This window comes from Telmatherina bonti (genome assembly GCF_933228915.1).
Source record: "Telmatherina bonti genome assembly, chromosome: 22".
In the NCBI taxonomy this organism is placed as follows: domain Eukaryota; kingdom Metazoa; phylum Chordata; class Actinopteri; order Atheriniformes; family Telmatherinidae; genus Telmatherina; species Telmatherina bonti.
Genome location: NC_136631.1, coordinates 26,534,312 through 26,559,213, shown reverse-complemented (window position 1 = coordinate 26,559,213; position 24,902 = coordinate 26,534,312). Strand labels below are relative to the sequence as shown.

The following is a 24,902-nucleotide window of genomic DNA, read 5'->3' as shown; positions in this document are numbered from 1 at the left end:
ACCGTCTTTTCTTTCTCTTTAAGCTAGCTCAGGGCACTCTGTGAAAGGTGGTCCGCTACCCCACCAGGTGAATCCAATTAGCATTTCCTTAAACACAACGAGCTTGAAGAGGCACTGCCTTGCTGTGCATTGATCCAAGTGTTAAATTGGGGTGTTAGCGCAAACGGTTGTGTTGTATGAAACCTATGGGGCAAGGTGTTAAGGATAAAGTGTGGTGTGGGACCTCTGGCAGCTTCAAACAAGCTCTGGGTTGACTGTTTGATTTTGTAAAAACTTCAAAACCCACTAAAGCTGATATAAACATCACTGTTTAACCTTTTAAAGCCTAACCAAGGAAAAATATGGAGAAATGTAATTTTTGTACAAAGTATTTATTTGGGTCTTTAAAAAAAATGTGAAAAATATAATTAATAAAAATCATTTCTGGACATTTATCATTTATTGTGATATGTCAGTATCAGACTGTGTACAATCAGAGTTTTGACAAGCTAGTGATGCAAAAGGTCTCATAAACTGTATGTACCAAATCTGATACATACACCATTAAAGGGTTAAAGGGATATTTAAGTGTTTTGTTGTATTTTTAAAGTCCAGTTGTGTCATGTATAGTCAGTGCACTTTCAATTTTAATTTTAATCACTTCTGCATCAGATGAACATAAAGCAACAAAGGAAAATAAACATGGCGTGCAGTACAGAAGACATAAATGACCTGTATCATTTTTGCTGTAAAATCCTGAGGCTCCATTGGCAACTCATGTTGCTTTTTAACCTAATTTTAAGTCAGAAACTAATAATTTGCAAGCTTCGGTTTCCCACTATGTCCGTGCGCCATCTTGAATGTTTTGAAGACTACGAGGTGACGCAAGGCAAGAGGCAAGAGTCTCCTCAGATCAACCAATCCGAGTGGCCAGGGTGTTCTCATCATGCTGTTACCAACATAGGTGGTATTGTGACACTTTGTGTACAGTAAGATTGGACCTGTAGCTGCATGCTGTTAATAGTAGTCTATTAAGAATTCTTTTCTCCCCCACCTTGATGGACGGTCATGAAATATTGAGCTTTGTTGTGGCGGTTCAGAACATCCTTCTACAGTACATAAAAATATCTTCAACACCCCCAGCGGGCCCCCCACAGCCTTACCACCACACCCTTTCAACACTCACACCTTCCATAAAACATGCCATACATCTGCTGCACAGTCAGGAGTATGCTTGACTCTGTAAACTCACCAGATGGGGAATTAAATAAGAGTTACAATGCAGCCTTAAATGATGGGGAAACAGTGGGGAAACAAAAGTAAGTGAGCAGTAACAACAGCAGAGGAGTAGGTTACAACCTCTGACTTGGAGGAGATCTTTGTTGCCAGGAAATCCTCCATTATCTGCAATAGCTGCTATTTAGCTTATTTGTTTACAATGTTTCCTTAGTTTGTGGCAAAGTACATACATTTGCAGGCTAGACGCAAAGAGCTTTTAAACCAAGCGACAACATCCGTTGGACAAAGCTGAAGCAAATGCGGAAAGGTCAATAAATTGCAGTTCACCAGTTAACAATGTGACCTAGCTTTAGCCTGCAAACCTCTGTTAGCTGGTTAGCTCCCGTTAGCTCCGGGTTATCAAAGTTAGCTCTTAGCAATAGGCAGCTTGGAGTTTGGAAGATATTGATCATCCACCCTCAAGCTCACAGCCCCCCTCTTAGCTCAACCTCTGCCCATTTTTGTTTTTCCTGGAGTGATGGTGTACGTGGCACAGCCAAGATAGCGACAGTGGGAACCGCCCAATGAGCTGCCCATCAGCTCCTCAGAAACATAAAAGTGACGTCATGGATGAATATCCATCTTTTTACATGCCGTCTATGTTTTAAACTGCTTCTTATCCACCCTTATGTCTAGTCATAACTCATGTCAGAGGAAAGTAAATAGTTTATATATATATATATATATATATATATATATATATATATATATATATATATATATATATATATATATATATATATATATATATATATATTAATTCAAATATACAAAATTTCTAGATAAAAATGTACAAACGGATGAAAGAAAACAAATGTAGAAATGAAGGAAACCTGTTAGGTCTCTGCCTTGGAATGGGTCCTCTATTTCTGTGACTCGTGTCCCGTTGCACTCTGGCCTCTGGTACCTGTAAGAAAAATACATGGCTGTGTGAGAGAGACGCTGAAGAGGCAAAAAGAAAACCTGCCTGAGACATCAAAGAGCATGTAACAGGTTAGAAGACAATCACTGTAATTAAAAAAAAAATCAAACATTGCCAAGAAATAAAACTTTAACAATGAAAAAGCTCACAAATCCTTTAAGTGGATCCAAAAACCAGGGGATGTTGCTTTATCTGTCTTCATTATGGAGGCATGCACAGATCCATTTTACACCATGCCATTAGAACAGACGGAAACAAGTTCTGACATCTTGAAAGTACAACCTACAACCCCAAGTCCTCAATCTGTGTGTAAAGAATTATTTAAGGTGATTAATCACTCTTCTTATAAACGCTGGCTGAATAAATAAACTCGATGTGCACAGAGCCAAAACAAACTGTTTGGAATTAGGCATGGCGTGACTCGTTTTCTCCTGGCTATTGTGACTACGATTCTCGGTTGCAGTGGAAAAAACAAAGCATGTGTGTCTGATTTGTTTTGTTTTTTTTCTTTTTAAAGCAGCAGCAAGTTGTCATTTCTTTTTTTTACAATCTCCACTGGCCCTGATCCAAGATGGGATTTCTGATACATGACTGCAGATTCCATCCAGAGGAAAGACGATAAAACTAATTTTTTATGTGGCAAAATAATCACCTCAAGCTTTGCATTCAATATATTTAAAATGCAGATGAAGATTTTTAGCCTGTGATGGTGCATGGGATCAATTTTAGGATATCAATTATTTTCATTTTATGAAAAAAAAAACAAAAAACATTTGAAACTTGAACTATTGTTCAGTGAAACAGAAAACAATTGTTTCCAACTGAATATTTATGTTCTCAATACAAAATGAAAAAAAGTGCTTATACAACCTAAAAGCATAATCATTGAACATATTTTTGGTTTGGAGATCTGTGACACGAAGCTCAAACAAACAGAAAAACCATCATGTCCCCACCATTTCCCGAAAGCAAAGTAAACAGTAGCGGCTGAGCTGAAAACAATGCCTTTCCAGAAACCTAGTGTTTACAGCGAACCAACTGATATTCACATCAGTGCTTGAAACTACTTGGCAAGTGAATCATTTGAAGCAGCCTGAGTCAGAAAGTGGAGGTGTGTCTGCATGGATGCCTGTTTTTCTGACTGATTAACCATGAAATTTATATTATAGACTCACATCTCTGATGCCCAGAGGAGGAATCTTTGACTTTACTGATTCAGTTTTCCATTTATTTATTTATTTGCTGTATACATGACATTTGCATTTGTAATTTAATCAGCCTGCAATGGACTGGCGAGCTGTCCAGGGTGTACCCTACCTTTCGTCCAAAGACTGCTGGGTTAGGCTACAGCTTCCCTGCGACCCTTTGATGAATTAAGCGGTTAGGATAATGAATGAATGACTTAATTCAATTAGCATATATTTAGGCTAGATTATTCCCATATGTGGTGCAAATATGTACAACTGATTCTAGTAGCTTTGCTTTATTGCCCTCATTATTTCCTTGAGTACAGCCACATTGATCTGACGGCAGGTGGTTTTCAATGTTGATGCAAACTGTTTTTACAGTCATGCAGAAGAGAAAACAAATCTAACACTGACTGAATCAAATAAAATCTGATTGGATTTGATCTTGTCTTTGTATATTTAACAAAAACTAAGGCAGAACGAAGAAGCAGTAGATGAAAAAAATCCACAGAAACTATGAAGGTAAGTAGAAGTCATGTTCTGCTGATCAACTTCATTGAATTTTAATTTATTATTCGTATGAGCATTTATAGAAAAAGGACAGATTAAGGCATTTTCCTGATCTGGAGCATTCATGGGTGTTAACTAGTGTTGTACATGAACGTGTTATTATTGAACATTTTTTCTGTGAAAATGGAATTAAACGCAACGCATTTGTAAATGCAGAATACAAACTCATTAGGATTATGTGAGATCCTGCAACAGTCGCTGCCTACATTTCCCGGTTCCACACCATCATGCATTTCACACTCTAGTATAACAAACCAACAACACGCCCCAGCAATACGCCCAAAATACACAACCCAGCAAAGCTTCTCAGCAATGGCTGTGCAGTCCTTCTCTGAAATGTCAAGTGGAGGTGAAAGGAGATGAGCTGCAAGATGCAGTATGTGCATCACATGCTTTGTGTGCTTTTGATTACTTCCAGGAATATAACATGCTGTCTGCAGAAGATTCTGACTGTACTAATCTAATATTTCTATAGAAGTTATGTAAGCCTGGACAAAAGCAAGGTAGAAGGTCGACCTGAACTTTGAATAAGGTCATGAGCAGGGCCGGATTAAAAGTGCACAGGCCCCTGGGCCCAGAGTGTTCCAGGGGGCCCCCTTTCCCACACCTACATTGTAAAAATTGTGAATGATACAGTGTGAAACAACATTTCTAACATCTCTCAGCCAATGGTACCAATAGCAATACAATATACACTGTAGTGTAACTATCTGGCTTTTATGTACATTTTGTTTCATGTCCAAACTGCTGGTGTTTGCCCTATGTGGGCCCCAAGTGGGCGTGGGCCCCTGAGCCTGTGCCCATAATGCCCATTGGATAATCCGGCCTTGGTCATGGGAAGTATAAACTTGCACAGACTGGTGTCAACACAATGTCAAGGAGGAAAGACATTAGTAAAGATCCTAGAGATGCTGCCTGTCACTCTGGGAAGAGTGAATTGTTAATTTCCAATCAATCTGGAGTCCATCAACCTGCAGCTTCCAATCTTTCCTGCAAGTTCGCCACAAAGTCAGACCATGCAATGCTCTGGAAAGGTCTAGAGACACAAGAGCTATGTCTGAGTCCCTATAGGTTGGTTAGCATGTTCATATGTTTAAATTCATGACAGAACAATAAAAAAAAAGACTTAACAAGCATGGCTTCTTTTGAAGCATTTCCAGGTGAAAGCCTCTACTCTAAAAAGAACATGGCAGCAAAACTAAAATGTGTAAAGTTGCATTTAATTAAACACTCTCCAGTGACTTTTGGACAGACAAGCCTAAAGTGTTCAACCATTCAGCACAACATGAGGCAGCTTGTTATCATTAAGACCTTACAACAACTGTTAAGCATGGTGGTGGAGGGGTGATTTTGCAGTTACAGGACCTGGAAACCTTGCAGTCATTGAGCTAACCATGATCCGCTGCGAATACCTAAGTAGTAAAGCCAGATATATCTTGGCTGACCAGCAGCATCCTTTGAGGGGCAAATATTTTCTTCAACCTGATCATGAGTAGAGTGAAAAATAAATTTCCACTCATCATTTCCACTGTCAACATTCTTACAAATGACCAGATTTAAGCACAGTGCTGTTTAGTTTTTATAATTACACATCACTTCTGTTTTATCCCAGAGAGAAATTTAGACTATTTAAACTTAATTATATCATCTTAAAAGTATTCTACAGTCAAAATGATCTGAAATAAGATGATGCCACAGGACGATGACACCAAACACTACAGAAAATCTACAACTGAATGTTGCAAAGATCTGGCTTAAGTTCAGACCGCAGTCTGATTCAGATGCTGTGAGAAACAGTTGCAAAAGCGATGACATCAAGTTACTTGTGTGAAAGACTGTTGATCAAGCTGTCGATTCAATACTGTGTACACAGCTTTTCACACCCTGTGTCTGCTTTAAGCTTAGTTTTCTTTAAATATATAATAATTCAATGTAATATATCGCGTGTAGCTGCTCATGTGAGAATGTATTTTCTTCATTTTTAGACCTGACAAAGGACATTTGATTTTTATTAAGTCCTAATAGAATAATTAATAATAATTAAAACCGCTGAATTAAACAAGAGCTCTGAACTTTTGCTTTCATGACTGCATACCCATCACCGCTAAATAAAAAGTAAGTTAATTACACCAACAACAGCTTTTTTTTCAATTGAATTTTTAAATAAGTGGTAATACCTGGTGGAGGTTCCAGGAATGGGACGTCCCGTGTCCACCAAAACACACCAGCAGTAGCCTGTGGACCGGTGGCACTGGACTGCTTTGTAAAGACCTCCAGGCCCACAGTCTGGGATGAAAACGTTGTCGTGTGGACTCTGCCGAGCCTCATCCAGGGCGTTCTGCTTCTCCTGGTCACAAGAGGGAACTTTCTCTAAAACCATGAGAAATGGACTCAATGCAGAGAGACAGAGTTGGGCATCCAGACACACAACATAACAACCGGATTAAAGCATAATTGTGTATGGAAAGTGAAACAAGGATGACTGTGATTAATTATTAGTTCACTGATCCTTTATTTAGGCCCTTAAAATGTGTTTACAGGATGTTTCCAAGCAAAGATCACTATTCATAGTCAGTTTACCTTCGGCCATTCTTTGAGCTGTTTGACTGCAGGATTTTACCATAACCAGCCCCTCCTTACCCACTTTTTCTTTTATTACCCATCTATCATAGTGTTTATGCTCAAAAACACGCCTCAGCCCTGCATCACCTTCCATTAGCACACTGTATTTACACTGATATCCATTTAGTCAATTGCTCTCTCTTGATCAAATACAACAGAAATCGTATGAGAAGTTTGTAACCAAGGTTACCACTTCTGCTTGGTCCTATATCCATGCTATGAAGAAAAAAAAGAGTGTTGGGAGCCTCTTCTTTCAAGCTCTTCACTTGCGATGGTGTTCAGATAAAAGAAAAAGCCTTTCTAGTATAAAACTGATGATGAAGGTGTTTTGATGCAACACTTAAAGCGGCTGTTGGTAATATTTATGATAACACTGAATCAACTGACTTCACTGGCAAGCAGCCGGTACTTCTGTCAACGTTTCCCCTGTGGCGATATCAAACATTGGTTCATCATTTTGGTTTTATAGGCTGCAGCTTTAAAGATTTGTCTTTTTACTATAGTTTTCCAGATTTCCTTTCTTCACAGAAAATCTAAATAATTTGGCAAATTTAGGCTTTTTTAAAGTCATAAACATCAGAGACATGCACAGACATTTAGGTGCAGGCTATAACAGGGTTGCAATTATTTATATGAAGAATAACAAGAATGATAACCAAATGATGCTCCATAGTTACCATCAACAAAGACGGTTTTTGATTTGACATCTATAGTGCATGTAGGTGCTGCTTCAGCAAGATGAAGCATCTGGGATCAACAGGCAAATTCAGACATTTTTTACTTTCACCCGATGAAAACTGTAGACCATTAAAAAAAAATGCATGTTAACCAAATATGTTGCTAAAGACATGAAGAACAACAAATATACCCAGTGTATTTGTGACATGTTGATCTATAACAAATGCCATACAGAGTAAGTTTACAAGTTACTGCCAATACGAGTAAATAAAGTGAGATTAATAAAGATGGAGATGGCGGTGGAGGCGTCGCATCACACCTGAACCAGGCTGCTAAAGCAGAGCTAAACATATCTGTGCACCAGAGAACTTTCTTCCTGTGCGAAGACTCGATCTCAAGTGTTCTTACTGCTGTCCTCAAAGGTTCCTTCATATCCTAATTATTCCGCACTGTTTTCGATACAGAGGTTAAGCTGGCGCCAGGCGCTAAGAGTCCCAGAAGAAAATCATTTTTATACATCTAAATGGAAAATGGCTTCAGGTTTGTGTGAATGTGAAATTCAATCTGTGTCCTCTCTGCCTCCAATATCTGCATTTCTGCTCTGTTTATTTTTTGTTTTTGTTTCCTTTTTCAGTTTTATTTCTCTTCCTTCGGCAGGAACTGAAAGATGAGAAACACAACACCCCCCCGAAAACAAATATTCTCCTGAAAAAAGAAAAGAAAAGAGAGAAGAGAGAGACCCACACAAGTGGAAGCTTAGAGCAGATGTAACAATTTGCTCTTGTTGTGGAGATTTTTCCTCAGGGCAACTTGATTGTGGACAAAGGATGACTGACCGCTGTGTGTTTGACGACAGCAGCTCTGCTTTCCACTCTGACCACCACTATCTTTTTTTTTTAACCTCATATACTCTCTGCCCCTTGACCCTCCAGCATATCTTCTTGTTTCTACCGTTGGCTTTCTGCTCTTTTCAAACCTGCAGCCTTCATCTCCCTGCGCTTTCTTCTCTTCACTTCACTCCGATGGTTTTCAGCTGTGCAGTAATCTAGACAGCCTCCTCTGCAGTCAAAACAGCTGAAACCTCTGTGAGGAGGTCTGTAGGTGTGTGCGTGTGTTTCTTTTTTATGGCAGAGATGATGAAACATTTAGTCTTAGAAGATCTCAACTCTCCTGTCGACGCAGTTGTTAATTTTCATCAAGCCCTGTCTCATAATGTCGCTGTCTTCATTTAATGTGCTGAAAAGTAGAACTCCACTGCTCGCCGTGCCACATTAGGCATCGAATAGGATTAAAAGTAAAAAAGTTAATTTTTTTTAGCATTTGTTTACAGAAAGTCCTGCTCTGAGAGGGTATGGTCACATTAATCTGCCTGCAAAATGATGTATTCTTTTCTTTGCCTCTCTGCACGGGAGGATCAGTGCTGCGCGAGGTTCTGGTTCTCCACACACTTTTATAAATGAGCTGCATGACAGCACGCTTCCCCCCTCCGTGCAACATTTAGACAAGAACACGTCAAGCTCTGGCAACAAAGCATCTGTTTGAAAAATGGAGCTTGCTTTGCTTTGCCTAAGCAAACACATTTCACTAACAGTCTCCACATCACTCTTAATCATAATTATGGGGTATCTAGAGACAGAGCCAGTCAGTGAATGATGTCGCCTATGTGCGTGCAGGAGGCCTGCTTCGCGAACACTCAGGCTTTCCAGCTTGTAAGAAGAGAAAGACAGAGAAGTACTGATTTTGAGGACTTTAAACATTGTCCTCTGCTCGCAAGTTGTTTTACCAAGGAAGGAAGACAGAAAGCAAGCTCTGTTTATTCAGATAATCTCTCCAGATGACTGCTCGCAGTCTCAGACTTTCTGGACTCAAACGCTGGCAGGATGAAGCGAACTCCCTGCCCAACAACACAGGTCACACACAGCAAATGATGGAAGAGGTATTCAAATCCTTAACTTGCTTAAAAGTAAACTCTTTTCCATTTAGAGGTTTGTTTATACGAATAAGGCCGAGCTAAAATCGACTGCTAAAAGTGCTGATTGTTTTCTGGATGGATTCATTCATAAGATGTCTGCAAAACTGATTTATGAATCATTGCATCACTAATTGCAGATTGACTTTATAAAATTTAGAATGACACAAAGTCTATGAAAGTTATGTAATAAAAAAGAGAAGTTTTACTGTATTTTAGACAACAGTAAGGTTTATCTTTGTTGGCTAATAATCTTGAAAGGTAAATTAAATCTTTATTTAGTATTTTAGAATTCACATTTTGTAAATTCTGGCCCCATGTAAAGCAAAATAGATTATAAGGCAGTATATTTATCATGGTAGGCAGACACTAAAAGGCAACCAGTTGCCAAATAGAGTGCATATATTCCACATATTATTTTTTCTTTTACTACAGGCAGTTTTTTTTTTTTTATCATTATAAACCTGCTCTCAGCCAAACAGCAGCCATTCAAAGCTAGCAAAGGTGGAGCATATTACAAAACAAGTTCACATAGTCATGTGAAGAATAACAGCTTATTTCCATTATGTCGTTTTTTGTATCTGAACAGAACCGAAACAAAACAAAACAAAAAATAATTGTGTATTTAGCAGCTCTTTGACTTGAATAAATACAACCTTACAAAACAACTTTGCAAGTCATATCACATTGTCTGGTTACTTAACAGAAGGCTGTGTGTGAAGAATGCCCTCCATGATTCTGTAGTTTGCAGAACAACTAACAAGGCAGCAGTAAGTGTTTTCTGTATAACATCATGAGATTTTCAAATCATTTTAGGGTGGATTTTGGCAAAATCTTCTATTTTCTTATTGATTTATGGTTGGACGCTCTAATGCATGCAGAATTCTCTCTTAGAACATAAGAAAGCCCCAATCATCATTACTCCACCACTGTGCTTGACAGTTGGAACGTACTGCTTGGTGTTTTCCTTTAGTCTCGACTATCCAAATGACATTACTGCAGAAGTCTTGAGATCTAATCAGATGCAGTTTTGCAAAAACTTCATTATGCTGCAATGTTTTTGGGGTTTTTTTTTGGTTTTTTTTTTACAAATTGTCTTTCTCCTGACAATTGTGCCAAGCAAGCCGTACTTATGCAGTCTCCCTCTAAGAGTCTAAGATGTCATGTTAAAACCTTTTGCTGATTATCTGATCTCGGGTTTAACATGCTAACTGGTTAACAGTGGAATGATGTCCTGCAAACAGTTTGGGACAGTCCTTACAATCCTTGTCAAATTCATGTTCAGCAGCAGTTGCTTCAAAGATCACTTTTTCCTGCTTCACACTATGTTAACCCTTTAGACGCTGGAGTTTTTAGTTTTAAAGGCATACATACGATAAAAAATGTTGAATATAACCAGTTTATAATGGCTCCAAATTCACAGATCTAAGTTTGTGCTGTTGCATCACAGGTTAGGAGGCATTTTAGACTCCATAATTTTTTCGATGAAATATGAGTATATATGTTAATAGGTAGGTAAAGCCTCAGAGTTTTTACCTCCCACATGTTGCTTCACACATGAAATCCAAAAGAAGCATCATCTTAGCTGTTTATAGTTGACCAACATCATCCTCAGAAATGAACTTTTTCCCTCCACAATCAGAGCTGGATGTTTGCTGAGAAAGTACTTCATTAACTGTGAGACAGCACTGCAACATGCTGTATGTGCTCTCTATAACCCACTCTGCATGACAGAGTATGTGCACATCATCCACCTCTATGAGGTTTTTTCCCTGCCAACTGTGTCACACTGAGCAATCGCACGTCTGCTATCTTGCGGTGGAGACTGGTAACAAGTTCATGCTCTCTGGCCTAGAGGTTGTTGCAAATTTTGGTGCCTAAAGGGTTAAAACTTATCTAAATGTTCCTGACCAGCTAAATCTCAAAACATCTGCTTGTGCTTGCCAGTGATTTGTTAATGAAATGCATGTGATTAGCAGCATCTTAGCTGCTACTTATTCTCTTATTTCCTGCGGAAGCAGCTTCTGCACACAGTTTCTGTATTTTGGCTCAAAATTTGTTAAATTAATAATGACATAGAGTCTTTTATTGTTTTCTTGTTACTTACTGAATTAGCATTTTCTTTTTAAAAAAAAGTGGGTTGGGACCAGATGATTTTAAATGTGCACGCATGTCAAACCTGCAAATTGGAAGAGAGAAAAATTTCTGCTGAATCTGAATAAGCTTCAGTTTTCCAACAAATTCATCAACGTTATTTCCGCACTTTGTTTTTGCTGCCTCCTAGTGGCCACAAAAACAGTTCTTTAGCCAACTAGTCGCACACATATAACTGTAAAATTAAGTCACAGACATGCATTTTCTGCATGCAGACGCGCACATCGCTCATGTCTCAGAGGTGATGACAACTCCCTCTGAGCTGGACTTGTCCCTTGTCCTTTGTGGAGTCCAGATCCTAATTGGAAACAGAAAGCTGGTGTTTCCAGCGAGGTTTCAAAGAGCTGTCACGGCAAAATATCTGTCAGCTAAAATTCAGCCTTCAGTGCTGCTCAGACCACAGTTTCCCCTGCCACATCATTTACATTAAAACACCAAGAAACTCCAATTACAATCAAGTATCTGTATCCTGCAGTGCTCGCAAGGCAGCATGAAATATAAAACAGTGTGGTGAAAGTGAAGCCATAACAGGAGGACTTCAATCTTTATCAAAGTCAGATAACATGCACATTCGAATCAGTAGTAAGAATTCAAAATACCTGTATTTGCAAGATGATCGATAGACTAAAACTCAACACACAGCTGGTGTTTTGATCGTTTCTTTAAACAAATTATGGCAAATATGACATGTTTTCAAGGATTACTTCATTTGATTAGATTTGAGGGGGTTAAAAGCATCAGTTTTCATTGGTAAAAAAAATTGAATTAAATTCTTATAAAATTTCTAAAATATTGGTAAATAATGTTACACACACTATCAGTGCCGAATATGTACTTTCCCCCCATTCTTCATTTAATATTAAATGGAAAAAAATCTCTTTTTTATTGTATATTGTGAAAAACATGGAAGAAAAAGTGAACAAGAAGCCTGTCAGAGTTCCAATATAAAGCAAATATTAGTCCCATGTATCAACTATCCAACATATCCATCTAACTCTAATATACACAGGACTGAGAAAACCCCCGCTTCATTCACTCCTTGACTCGGTACAGAAGCGTGAAAGCCGTCCAGCTGCCCAGAGGGTAGTGAACATGTCGAGGAGTAATTGAAAAGGAGACAGAGAAAGCTAAACAAATTACATCAAGGAAAGAAACCACGAAACATAACCCTGGCAGAGCGGGGCTGTCTTCAGACTGGATAAGTTTTACGTTTCATCTTAAACTGGTGGCTTTGAAACAGCCAAGTTGATATACACTTTATCTGGGCTTCAGGCAACTCCTCTGTTAAATAGCAATGTGCAAAAGTCTTGAGCTCCTCCTGAGCCTTTTGCATGGTGCACGAATAAACAGGAAAGAAGTGCAGTGATTTATCAAACAAAGATAAATGAAATGGAATTAAATGGAAATGCCGTTATACTAAAACCAGCAAGTTCTGTCACCACTGAAGGAAGACTATTTTAAAGGCTCCATCCACACAAACACAGAACTGATTTAGTTTTAAAATAGTCTAAAATAGAAAAACTCTTCAAGTCAAACCGTCTGCGAGGTGGTGTGAATTTCGGATTTTACTGTGAGAAATGGTGGTCTAGTCAATAACATTATGTTTTATATGATAAGTGCACCACTGTCTAATGTAAACAATATTTTATGTTAGGCTTAAATGAATAATATGTGTGTCATATTTTCTAAGTGAGGGTGCATTTTTTCCTCTAACCTGGCTTCGTGGTGGTGTTCTGCTTGTTCTCCAGGTGACCTAGGTGTTTAATCCATAATGTCGGAGCAGTTTCTGCGGTGACAGGATGACAAAAGATAGATCAGCAGCTTTGACACATCAGGGTCAGCCCAAGAAAAAACAATGTTCAGCCTCTTCAGTCGCTGAGGATTTCTAAAAAAAGCAACCCAGTGAAGCTTTACCCACAAAACCCAAACCTAAAATAGCCTCCAGGAGCCAAGTATTTCCAAAAATATCAAATATATCATGTGGTATTTTTAACATCTGGACTTTTCCATTTGATGAACTGGGACATTCTTAAGAAATAGGATTTTGGACTTGGACATTAAAGTCATGACAGACTGTAGTAAAGTGTTGGAATAAGTCGAGTGCACTAAGGACTAATCTGTTAGCTGCCTTTTAACACACGATAATCACTGAATGTGTGGTATGCACATTGTGTAACTACTTAAAACACCATCCTAACACTTGTTTTGCAGGTAAAGGAGCTGTTAGAGGAGGCTCACCGTCTCCCTCGGGGGGGATGTGGGTCTCCATGGTGGGCGTGGGCTTGGAGCCATCATCTGGGTTGAGAGTGAGAAAGAAACGGAAAGAGACTACCATTATTGAGGTTAATACAATCTACTCTCCAGAACTGTTGAATGGTTGGGATTTGCACATGGCCCGGCCAAGACAGACAGACAGACAGAAAAACAGACAGAAAGACAGATGGAATAACAGAAAAACACAGGACAGCCACCCACACATAGATCACAAATCACTCCCACCAGAACTGTTCAGGACACTCACTCACAATGATCCACACTCACTCAGTCCAGGAGAATAAACCCCTCACATCATTACCTACATCTGAGCAGGTCTAGTTTGTTTTTGGTTTTTTTCAGAATACGTCCCCTGAATCAGTAAATAGATTTAACAATCTTGGCACTGGGATATTTTCTCCACAGAAAGAAGTTATTTTGGTCACACTATGAGCATAACTGACTCACGTCTCAGTCAAGGTCTCAAACCTGGTCTGGATATTCCCAGTTTCATGCACGCCAGTGACAATTAAGAATTTTATATTACAGATATACTGTAGTATTTTAGGTTAATAATTAATTTCATATGCAGGATATTTAGGTATGGTCTGAAACTGGGTATGCATGCGAGCACTAGTCCCTAAAATTCTTTTGTTATGAACAGACCCACTATTATGCAGTAGTCACAGACAAGTTCTGTTCTGCTGTTGCCCTCATTCTAACATTTTTGGAAGGATGTCAAAAAAATTGAATAAAAGTGGTCACTCTGTGTCAATCCCCCCCAAAAATATTGTCTGTAGATATAATTCCAATGATAAACTCTGAAACCACATCGTTAACATATTCATTTTGAGAGGCGGATTTCATATACATAAGTCCAAATACAAGAAAGCCCTTCCTAATATTCATATCTTCCTCACTGAACTAAATGTTTATTTATTCACTTAAAGCTCTAAAACAAACAAGAAAAACATTCTTACACTTTAATGACAAATTACGGTTTTTAATGACAAAGTATCTTTAAGAATTGTGTAGGTAACCAAATTCAGTTTCATTTTACTTTATTTTCCCGATACCTGATAATAAAGCTTAACTGCCTATTCTTATTCCTATATATTTTCCTCTCATGCCCATGCTTTTATTTCTTTTTATTTTCATGTATGTATGCCTGTAAAAACTGTTCAGTTTCCTGACTTCCTGCCATCACTGGTTATTTATGTTTGTCAAATATGGTATTTGCAATTTTAAAAAAAAAAAGGGTTGTTGCATGACGTTGGTAGGACAGCCCATAACATTTGAGTTTATTACTTAGTCCCCATGTGGATCAGTGGTATGCTCATAGACTGTGTATATAAAGATGGACGGAACCTCCGTGATGTCACCCGTAGGTTTCTGAAGAGCTGAATTGAAGCTACCATCGCCATCTTGGCAGAGGCATGCATGTCGTCTCGTCCGGAAAATACAAATATGGGCAAAGAGGTGGCGCTGAGAAGGAGGCTGTGAGCGTCAAGGAGGATGATTGACATCTAGCGAACTCCGAGCTTTCTGTAGCTAAGAGCTGACCGAGCTAACCCAGAAATAACAGGAGCTAACTAGCTAACGGCTGTAGAGCTAAGTCACGTTGTTAACAACCGTGACTTTTAACCGTTGTTAAAAACCGTGGTTGTTCTTTGTTCTTCTTACTTGAAGTGGGAGATCGGGTACCTGTCAATCAAAAGGACACGCCCCTAAATATACCAAACATCGAAATTAAATTACTTTTAAATGAGCGAGTTAGAGAAAAATTCAGTCCCCCCACAGTTGTCATGATGGTAAACTTGACCTATTAAACCTCAGACAGTTTTTTGAACCAGGCTGCAAACATGTTTATCTCTGCTGTGAAGTTTTTTACATGGTTCCTGTGAACAACTTTTTTTTTTTTTCAACAGAAATTATGCGATAAAATAAAAGTAAATGCATGATAATAAGTTAGATACCTGAAAAGCTCACAAGGAACTTTTATTTCTGCCTTAATCTAATCTTGATTTCAAAGTATAGTCATAAATACTTTTTGGTTACTTTGTCACCTAAACAGGAACCTAAATTAAGTGCCTTCTTTAATTTGCATTCACATATTTTCTTCATAAAGTATGTCTAATAGAGTGCTCCTTGTAAATTCTTCTCGCACATTATCCATATCTCATGCTCTTCATATCTTAATCCAATATCTTGTAACTGGCATTTCAAACCACTGATAACCACAGCTTTAAAGCCATTCCTAATGTCTTTCTCACCTATAACTCTGTGAAATCTTGAGAATTTTTTTTCTGTTTTTCCTGTTTCAGAGACAAAAACATTGGCTATAAATTATGTAGCAAAATGTTATATTTAATTATAACAAAAATGCATTAAAACATAAGGTCAAAAATATGTATTCAGACAGGCTGAAAGAGTCAATGTCCAAGTTGTAATGGATCTTATCTAATGCTGTGCATGAGCTGCCTAGTATACTCACCCATGTGCAGTTTTGTAGCATCTGGAACATTCCTTAGGAAATAATTCAATCAAAAGCAAACAGCAGAAAAACTTTGATTGCAGGTCATTTTAAACAGTTGAGTCCTTAAATCAGATCACATGTTAGAGTAATAAAAGTATTCTAGGGTCAATATGACCTGATTGTATCAAAATAAACAAAAAAAGGAAAACTTAAGTGCATAAGTGCACAAAGATTAAAACACAGAAATGGGCAGCAGTCATTATTTCAAACCTCAAAACTCATTGTTTTTCCTCGTTTTCTATTTATTTCAAAGTCACTAATAACTTACTTTGTATTCTACATTATTATTTCATAATATTTAATAGATAGAAATTGCTAAACACAACAGAAAATTATTTGACCCAATGCAACACTGTGAGAAAATGAGTAAGTTCAGTCAGCTGTGACAACATCTGCAACACAAAGACTTGACCTTCAAATGATCAATTAGCATGTTTTATGATTAAATATAATCTCTTATTAGCTGTGTACGCTATATTGCCAAAAGTATTTGTCTATCTGCCTTTACATGCATATGAACTTAAGAGACATATTATTTTTAATCCCCAGGGTTTAATATGATGTCGGCCCACTCTTCGAAGTTATATTGTTACACCTGCACCAGGCTCTGCAACAGACATGCCGACTCCAGCCAGCTTCCCTCGCAGCCAGTCTCCTGATTACTAATTATTCATACCTGTTCCCTATTCATCCTCCAGCTTCCTAAGCAGCAGCTCTCCAGTCATTCCTTGTCGGACGTCACAACTGCTCTCTGGTTTTGACCCCTTGCCTGTCTCTGGATTCTTCATGGCTTGACTTCCTGGTTTTGAACCCTTGCCTGTCATTTGGATCACCCCTTTAAGCAGCTTCAACATCAGCTTTGTGAGATCATCATTATTTACATGTTGGTGAACAAACTTGTTCAATATCTGATCTGTCTTGAGGAGTTCCTTGTTACTTGTGGAAAGTTTTTCTGGGAAAACTTTCCACAAGATTTAGGAGTTTTTATGGAAATTTCTGACCCCTCGTCTGAAAGCGCATTTGTGAAGTCAGACACTGATGTTGAACAAGAAGACCTGGCTCCACTGTAATTACTCAAAGATGTTCATTCCTGTTCAGGTCAGGTGCAGGCCAGTCAAGTTCTTTCACACCAAACTGGCTCATCCAAGTCTTTATGGATCTTGCTTTGTGTTCTGATGTGCAGTAATGTTGGAAGGAAGGAACCATCTCCAAACTGTTCCCATAAGGTTAGGAACATGAAATTGTCCAAAATCTTTTACTCTACCGAAGGATTTAGGGTTCCATTTCCTGGGAAAACAACTCCACACCATAATCCCCCCCTCCATCAAGGTTCACACTTTGCACAATGTAGTCAAATAGGTACCGTTGTCCTGGCAACTGCCAAACCCAGACTGATATGTCAGATTTGCAGATGGAGAAGGGTAATTTGTCTTTCCAGAGAACACATTTCCACTGCTCTGGAGCCAGTGGCGGCAGGTTTCTCTCTGCATTGCATCCCCCGCTCTGCATTGCATTTAAGGGTGTATGGCTCGGATGCAGCAGCTCAGCCATGGAAGCACAACCATCAAGCTGTCAAATCACTGTTGTGGAGCTGATCTGAAGACCACATATAGTCTGGAGGTCTGTAGCAACTGAAGGTTGGTGATGTCTGCACACTATGCACCTCAGCGTCCGCTGAGCTCCCTCTGTCATTTTACATGTCTACCATTGTGTGTCTGAGCTACTGTTCTCAGTGCTTCAGCTTTGTTATAATACATCTGAAAGTTGACTTTAAAGTATTTAGTAACAAGGAAATTCAAGATCACGGTAGCACAGTAGGCTGTGGCTGAGCTCCTGAGATTGACCCATTACTTCACAAATGTTGGTAGAGACAGTCTGCATCCTGCTTGATTTTATACAACTGTGGCCTTAGATGTGACCGAAACACCTGAATTCCATCATTTAGATGGATGAGTGAATACTTTTGGCAATATAGTACATGATTTATAATCACTAAAAATCCTCTTTAAAAACTATCAAATATTTCAGAAAAAATCATAATGACCTCCCTTTTGGGATTTTTAAACTTTTATGTCCATTTAACTTCCATTAGTCTAAACGTGGGAGGTTGTAAAGCCTTGACTTAACATGTTATGTTTGTTGTCCAAGTAGAGCTGTTTTTATCCAAAAAATAAAACAAAATAACATTCCTAATAAAAAAAAAAAAAACTCCAAAGAAACATAAGACTGAAATGACATAAAAAGAAAGGAACAACCTAACAGCATTTCAAACATCTCTTTGAATATTACTGAGAATGAAACTTAAAAATGTAAACCAAGCAGCAGTCGCATTGGAGCTCCTGCAAACGTGTTCTCATCAGTGTTTGATTCATTGTCCATGAACTTTCACTTAATAAATAAATCAAGCACTTAATTACCGGGTTTGTCACTGAAAAATACCAACCCAACAACTGAATGTTCATGACTCCGGCACTGTCTGCCCTCTTCAGGGAAAAAAACAAAACAAAAAAACTAATAAGTGCTTAAGTATCGCAAAACTTTGAGAGGCTGCCCTTGTTAGTAAAGTTTAAAAATATTAACAAAAGCGGGAAAATTGTTTGTTAAATTATGCGACATCAGCTTAACCTTAGTTCTTCTTTGGTTCCTTGAACTGCTTCAAACCCATTGCAGCTTCCTACAACTGTGCTATACCTTAGATTAAGAAAAGATACGGATAAAATAGTCATACCAGGAATTAAAACATTTTGGTCTATTTTCCAGTCAAGACAGTTACTGATCCCTTATACTGTAGGTGTCAAAGTATTATTATACTAATTATACTATTATTATACTAACAATTATTGCCCAATATATATTGGGCAACACCAAATGACTTCTAGAGCTGGCCCACCGGTGTTATACAGCACAAGTACAGCTAATATTACAAACCCCAGAACACTCTGCTGGTGGTTTGGTGCATCAGTCAGGACAGGGCCTTCTCCTCTGTAGACAGTCATCATAGCAACTTCTAGTTACTGCAGCAGAGATGTCAAAATAATCCGAGCCTTTCAATGAGGGCGCATTTGTGGAAAAAGTGCATGATGGAAGTTTGTGAGCTCATGTGCCCGGAGAAAAAAACAAGCATTTTCAAATGAGAGTCTGAGTAGAAACACAGTAGCTGAAAACACATGTGGTTTAGTCACTAATCTATGAGGTTTATTGTCAAATCTGGAAGATTTTCATCAATAAATGTTAATGTTGGCCCGCGAGTGTGTCCAATTTTAAAATTTGGCCCGCTGTATATTTAAGTTTGACACCCCTGCCTTACACTGAGAATGTAAGGATGCACTTTTATTACTATGCCCAAATGTTTGTATTCAGAAAGGTCGGCATCTTCTTAACTTTCAAATTTAAATAAATAGAAAAAACAAACAAAAAAAAGCTCACAGACTGGAACTTTGATACACAAATGTGGACTTTGCACATGTCAGGTGGAATGAAATTCGGCCAAAAGACTTTTTTTCTCTTGCTTTCATCCAAACAGAGACCCACATGCTTGCACACACACAACATACAGCAGATCTCAACTTACCTTTTCTACCAGAGCTTGGTGGCCCAGGTGGTTTGTCGGTTACTGACCCTGTAAAAAAGGCAGGTGGGAGGAGGGAGTCAAGCAAAGCACAAATATAAACAGCTGCAACATCCAGACATTTGATGGATTCCACTATCATATTATGCATTTTCATTTCATTGAGACAGCTTGCAGATTACCTTTCTGCAAGAACATTAGTTGTTTAGTGATGATTATTGCTGTTTTTAATTGAAGTGATTGTCGAAGTGTAAACAGGAGAAACACAGCGACAGAAAAACACGCCTTCAGATTATCCCATTCGTGGATGTCTCGCGCCAGAGTCACAGAATAAAAGTTGAAAAACACATTACATTAGATCCTGATAGTCTACCCACATTGCAACACTGGACTTAAGTATTAAGCAGCATTCATGGACGCACTGAAGAAAAAAAGCTTCAATTGTGCAACCAATTACGACCGAAAGGAAAAGAGAAGAATTTTTTAGTGTCGGCAACTGAAAGGAAATTTACTACCTGACAATCCACTTGTCCCAGCATGTGTTCCCATATATTCATGGATATTTCCTGCAAATGTATGCAAGATGATTGATTTGGGTCATTGAGTACAAGGGGCATCTAGCATGTCAGAAAAGGTCATTTAGGAGGGAAGGTGAGTAGGGCATTATCAACTGTTGCAGCAGCATACGGTGTCAGGTTTATTGTTGCCAGACAATATTTCCAGTATTGTAACATATTTTTGGAAGAAAGAATGAAGATCTTGGATCTTATGCAGGACAGAGGGAGATGGAGAGAGGTAGGTGTTGTACAGCTGTTTATATTTCAGGATTTCACAAAGAGAATGTTATGAGGAGAATTGTTGGGTTCTAGTGGAGTACAGGAAATGTTGGTAGGTACCGTAATGTACCTTTCACCGGGTAATTGTTTAGGAAGTGTTGCAAATAATATCTATTATGTCACAGATTAATCAAGTGCACCCATGACAGTATATTACCAATAATGTTACAATTTTATAAAACACAAAGTGACTTTTATAAACCTCTGAAGAAGTAAAAAGTTAAACTTTTCACGATCATGAAAAACACTATTTTTAACTGTAATGTTATATCAATCAAAACATAATGATTTTTAAAAGAATGATTTGGTCATTAAAGGGTTTTAAATACAATCACAAACGGACAAAAAAAACATGATATTTCAAACCAGGTCATTATTTATTAAATGTAGAAGCAGAAAAAACCTTTACTGATACCTTCTGATCAAATGTACATTATAAATTGATCCTCATCAATGTCAGCAGCTCTGTAAAACTAGAATGTTTGGTATTATTCTGGACTGAAGTATTCAGGTGTATGGTAACATGATGCCAAGGAGGAAAGACATCAGCAATAATCTTAGTGAAATAACTGTTGCTCCCCATAAAAAGGATGGTTTATATGGTCTTTAAAATCTCACTGACAGGTTATTCACAAGTGGAAAACAAATTCCAAATGTTACAAATGGTAAAAGACCATTCAAGTACATTTTTCATGATGGTGGAGGGCTTGCTTTGCAGCCACAGGACCTGGACACCCCACACTCAGTAAGATAACATGAACTCCTATGCATATAAAAGTACACTAGAGTTTAATATGAGGCCATCTCTACGACAACTAAGGAAATTTGTAATGTAAGAACACAACTATACCAGGCACAGCAGCAGATCCACAATACAATGCAGAAAAATAAGAAAAAAAATCAACATGCTGCTGGGGTCCAAAATCCAGACCACCTCCTGAGTGAAACTCTGTGACGAGGTCTTTAGAGAGCTGTACATACACAAACGCTATAAACTTTAGTTGTGGGCCAAAGTTTCTGCAGAGATATAAGCCTGATAACCTCCTTTAGAAACATGAACCTTCATGCTGTCCCTGCTGATGTGGTCAAACATATCATTCCCTAACAGCGTGTATGTTGTTGACACACACTGTTTCAGCATTTTTGTCCAGTTTCCAGTAAATATATAATGACAGTGTAATATGTGACATGTTCTTTTGTACCTGTCATTACCTGATTTTCAGCCTCTGGAAGGATATATTTTGTGAATGTGTGTGCTGATGTATAAGACTGAAAATGCCATGTCTTTTTTTCAGCCCCCCCCCCCTCCTCCAATGAAAAAGAATGTCTGAGCATTTCACTTAGAGCTACAGTGTACTGTTGACATTGGAAATGTGGATTCAAACATCCAAAGTTTCATGTCAGCAAACCTAGGACTTATCAGAGCTGGCAATCAGGAGCAAGGATTAGGTAACGTTATCTGACATATTGTTAGCTTGTTGCTAACAAGGTCAAAGCAAAGAGTAGATACGTTTTGAGCACTGTTGAGGGTGAGCAGTTGCAGCTTGTCAAGTGGTCTGCACAGAGCAAATGATGTAAAGTTGTACCTGTAGATCCAAATAAAGTAATGAAAGTATTTTTTATATAGAAATGTACTTTTAACTCAATTTATTGATCTAGTCCCAACTCACAACAAATGACATCTAAAACTACTTTAAAGATAAGCAAGTCAAATCAGATAGAGTCCAATTATAATCAGATTTAGTCTAATCTATAATGTTGTTGAAGTGACTCCCTTTAAAGGACTGAAAAATATCAGATGCTGGGGAAAACCAAACAGGTGATTAGTGGCAAAAGCAGATTACAGCAGAAAGAGAAAGGCACAGATGGTGGAGGAAGAAACAGATTGAGAGATAGATGAAGGAACTTGCAGAGGAAACAGGCGCAGAAAAAAGCCGGAGCCTCTAGATGTCTGCTGTGCAGCTTCGAAGGGGCATGCAACCACTTTCACCGCACTCCACGCAAAATTTGCACCATATGCTGTAGTGGCTGTGCAATCCAATTCTGGCAAAGGTCCCTGTGTATTATCTTCTGAAGGAAAATGATGGTGATTATCATAAAGTGTTCCCATCCAGTATGAGTGTGCAGGGTCCTGTTCATTCTCCTCCTGCCTGCTGAGAGTACTTATGGCTGGATGGGGCTGGAAAGGCCTTGCATGTATAGACATCAGCCTTCTTGTTGACCTTTGCACCTGCTATACACCATATGACATGTAATACACATGCATACACATGCATGACACACACAATCATTCAGACTAAAAGATGTCCCTACTAGTTTGGGCACGCTTTGATCAAATTTCAGCTGAAATGTGTTTAATCCTTAAACTCTGAGCTTTTTAAACAAACACAAGTGATTGAATATTTACTGACCAAACTCAAGCAACAGCTCTCAGGTGCTTTTGGCTGAAAGATCCAGCAAATCCAACAAGGACAAAAAGGTTTAATTGTATGTTTTGCTGCCTCGCTACGTCAGCAATGAAGCACCAGGAATCATGCAACAGGGACTGAGCTATAACTTGCAAAGTAAGCTTCTGTTTTAGGACGAGTTCATCTCATGTTAACCCCACAGCCGTCACTTCTGTACCTGAACACACCGGTGTCCTGTGCTGCACAGACGAACCACTCACTGGCTTGCCGTCACTGGTGACACACCAGCAGTAACCAGTCAGCGTGTGGCACTGGACCTACACAGGCATTACAGACAGAATGAAAAACAACAGACAGAAAAAAGTGAAGGAGTGAAAACTGGTTCACATAAGACTGGTGGAAAGAGGAAGATTTAGGAGGGAGGCAACAGCCACGATAAGCACCTGAGCAAAAGTTCCATCTTCATTGCATTCTGGGACAAACATGGACTCCCGTGCATGTTCCAGAGCATGGTTCCTCTCAGCGCGGCACTTGGACTGAACTGCATCTGTAACATATTGAAAGGATTAACCTGCTCTCAAACACTGCACCTGCACCATTACTGTTGTTTTGTATGCACGTGTGTCTGTGTGTGTGTGTGTGTGTGTGTGTGTTCTTCGTCAATAACACCTTGCTCACACCTGCAAGCTGCCCAGTAAGGTTTCCTTTTTCTCTTTCCCAGTTGTTGATGCAAAGTATATCTGCTCATAAAGCCAAAAAAAAAGAAGAAATGCTCCAAACACCTTTGTGCTGCTGGTTCATACTCGACATAGCAAATATTTTTTTACATTCCAGTATTCAAAAATTACAACAATAACATGTTTTATTACCAGTTTCAGATCTTGGTCATGACTACTGCATTACTGGTCTGAGGAGGATTTCACATATTCTGCAGTAATATTGTGAAATGATGGTTAAAAAAAAGAGCTTCTTTAGCTCTGATGAGCAAGACAAGAGCTTTGAAAGTTCAAAACACAGTTTCAGGAAAGCCCAGACCTACACTTGGGACTGGATTTGGCACGTATTCTCATTGGATAAACAAAAGTTTAAAAAAATCTCTGGACCTGAAAGGAGACAGACATGTTGTCTCCTTTGCTGTTAAAGAATTACAGAGTCTGAACAGGGTGGTGGTGATGCCACAAACAGGGGAGCGTTAAAGTCTGAGGACATCTAGTCTTATTTTAAATCATGGACAGAAGCCGTTTGCTTTGTCTTGGCACACCACTAATTTTATTAAACAAAACCACCTCTTACAACACAGAAGGCAACAAAAGACTAAACAAAATGATTTACCTAATGCAGAAATGGGCTGAAGAGGGGGGGTGAAATGCTGTGTTCCAGCTTTGTCTCTAGACCTATTAATCTCTGCCACTGTTGAGAGGTTGAGGCATCCAGAGCTGGAGGCAATCTAAGTTCCTGGTCTGTTAAAACTTACACGCCTAGAGAAAGGCGGAAAATGAAAGACACCTTCTCATTCAGTTCCACTTGTGTATTCTGCTGTCCTGGCTCCAAGCTGAAATATCTTAACAAAGCACTTTGATCCTCAAGTAACTGCATTTTATTGTTGTTTTAAGTTTGAAGTCAATAAAGTCAAAGGAAAGACTGGGTTATGAGCAGGAACAATGCTGCTCTTTCAATTTAGGGTGACTTTTTTTTTACCTTAGAGTAATAAGTTAGCAGCCAACGGGCTTAAAATCACTTTCTGTTTGTCAGGCAACATTCAGCTGTGGCCAGTCCCCACCTTTAAGTTCCAGGTCTCTTCTGTCATATGTTGAAGTTGCTTCTGGATCAGCTGGAACCTGATCTATTTTCACCCTGTTTTTACCTGAAAGAAAAAGAAGTAATGCAGAGATTTGATGTTTGTTTTTGTTTTTACTTTTTACATTAACGATCTCACTTATAT

At 38.6% G+C, this 24,902-nt stretch overlaps 1 protein-coding gene across 1 annotated transcript in view; it reads right to left on the bottom strand.

Moving 5' to 3' along the window:
* smoc1 (SPARC related modular calcium binding 1) overlaps positions 1-24,902 on the bottom strand; it is a gene marked incomplete at both ends in the record, with an annotated part of 65,017 nt that overhangs the window by 11,168 nt on the left and 28,947 nt on the right. The window contains 9 exons of the mRNA XM_079262499.1: positions 2,091-2,164; positions 6,114-6,306; positions 13,074-13,145; positions 13,598-13,687; positions 19,720-19,767; positions 20,232-20,282; positions 23,178-23,277; positions 23,404-23,507; positions 24,741-24,824. Coding sequence (XP_079118625.1) covers positions 2,091-2,164; positions 6,114-6,306; positions 13,074-13,145; positions 13,598-13,687; positions 19,720-19,767; positions 20,232-20,282; positions 23,178-23,277; positions 23,404-23,507; positions 24,741-24,824 — 816 coding nt within the window. The remainder of the gene's footprint in view (positions 1-2,090; positions 2,165-6,113; positions 6,307-13,073; positions 13,146-13,597; positions 13,688-19,719; positions 19,768-20,231; positions 20,283-23,177; positions 23,278-23,403; positions 23,508-24,740; positions 24,825-24,902) is intronic.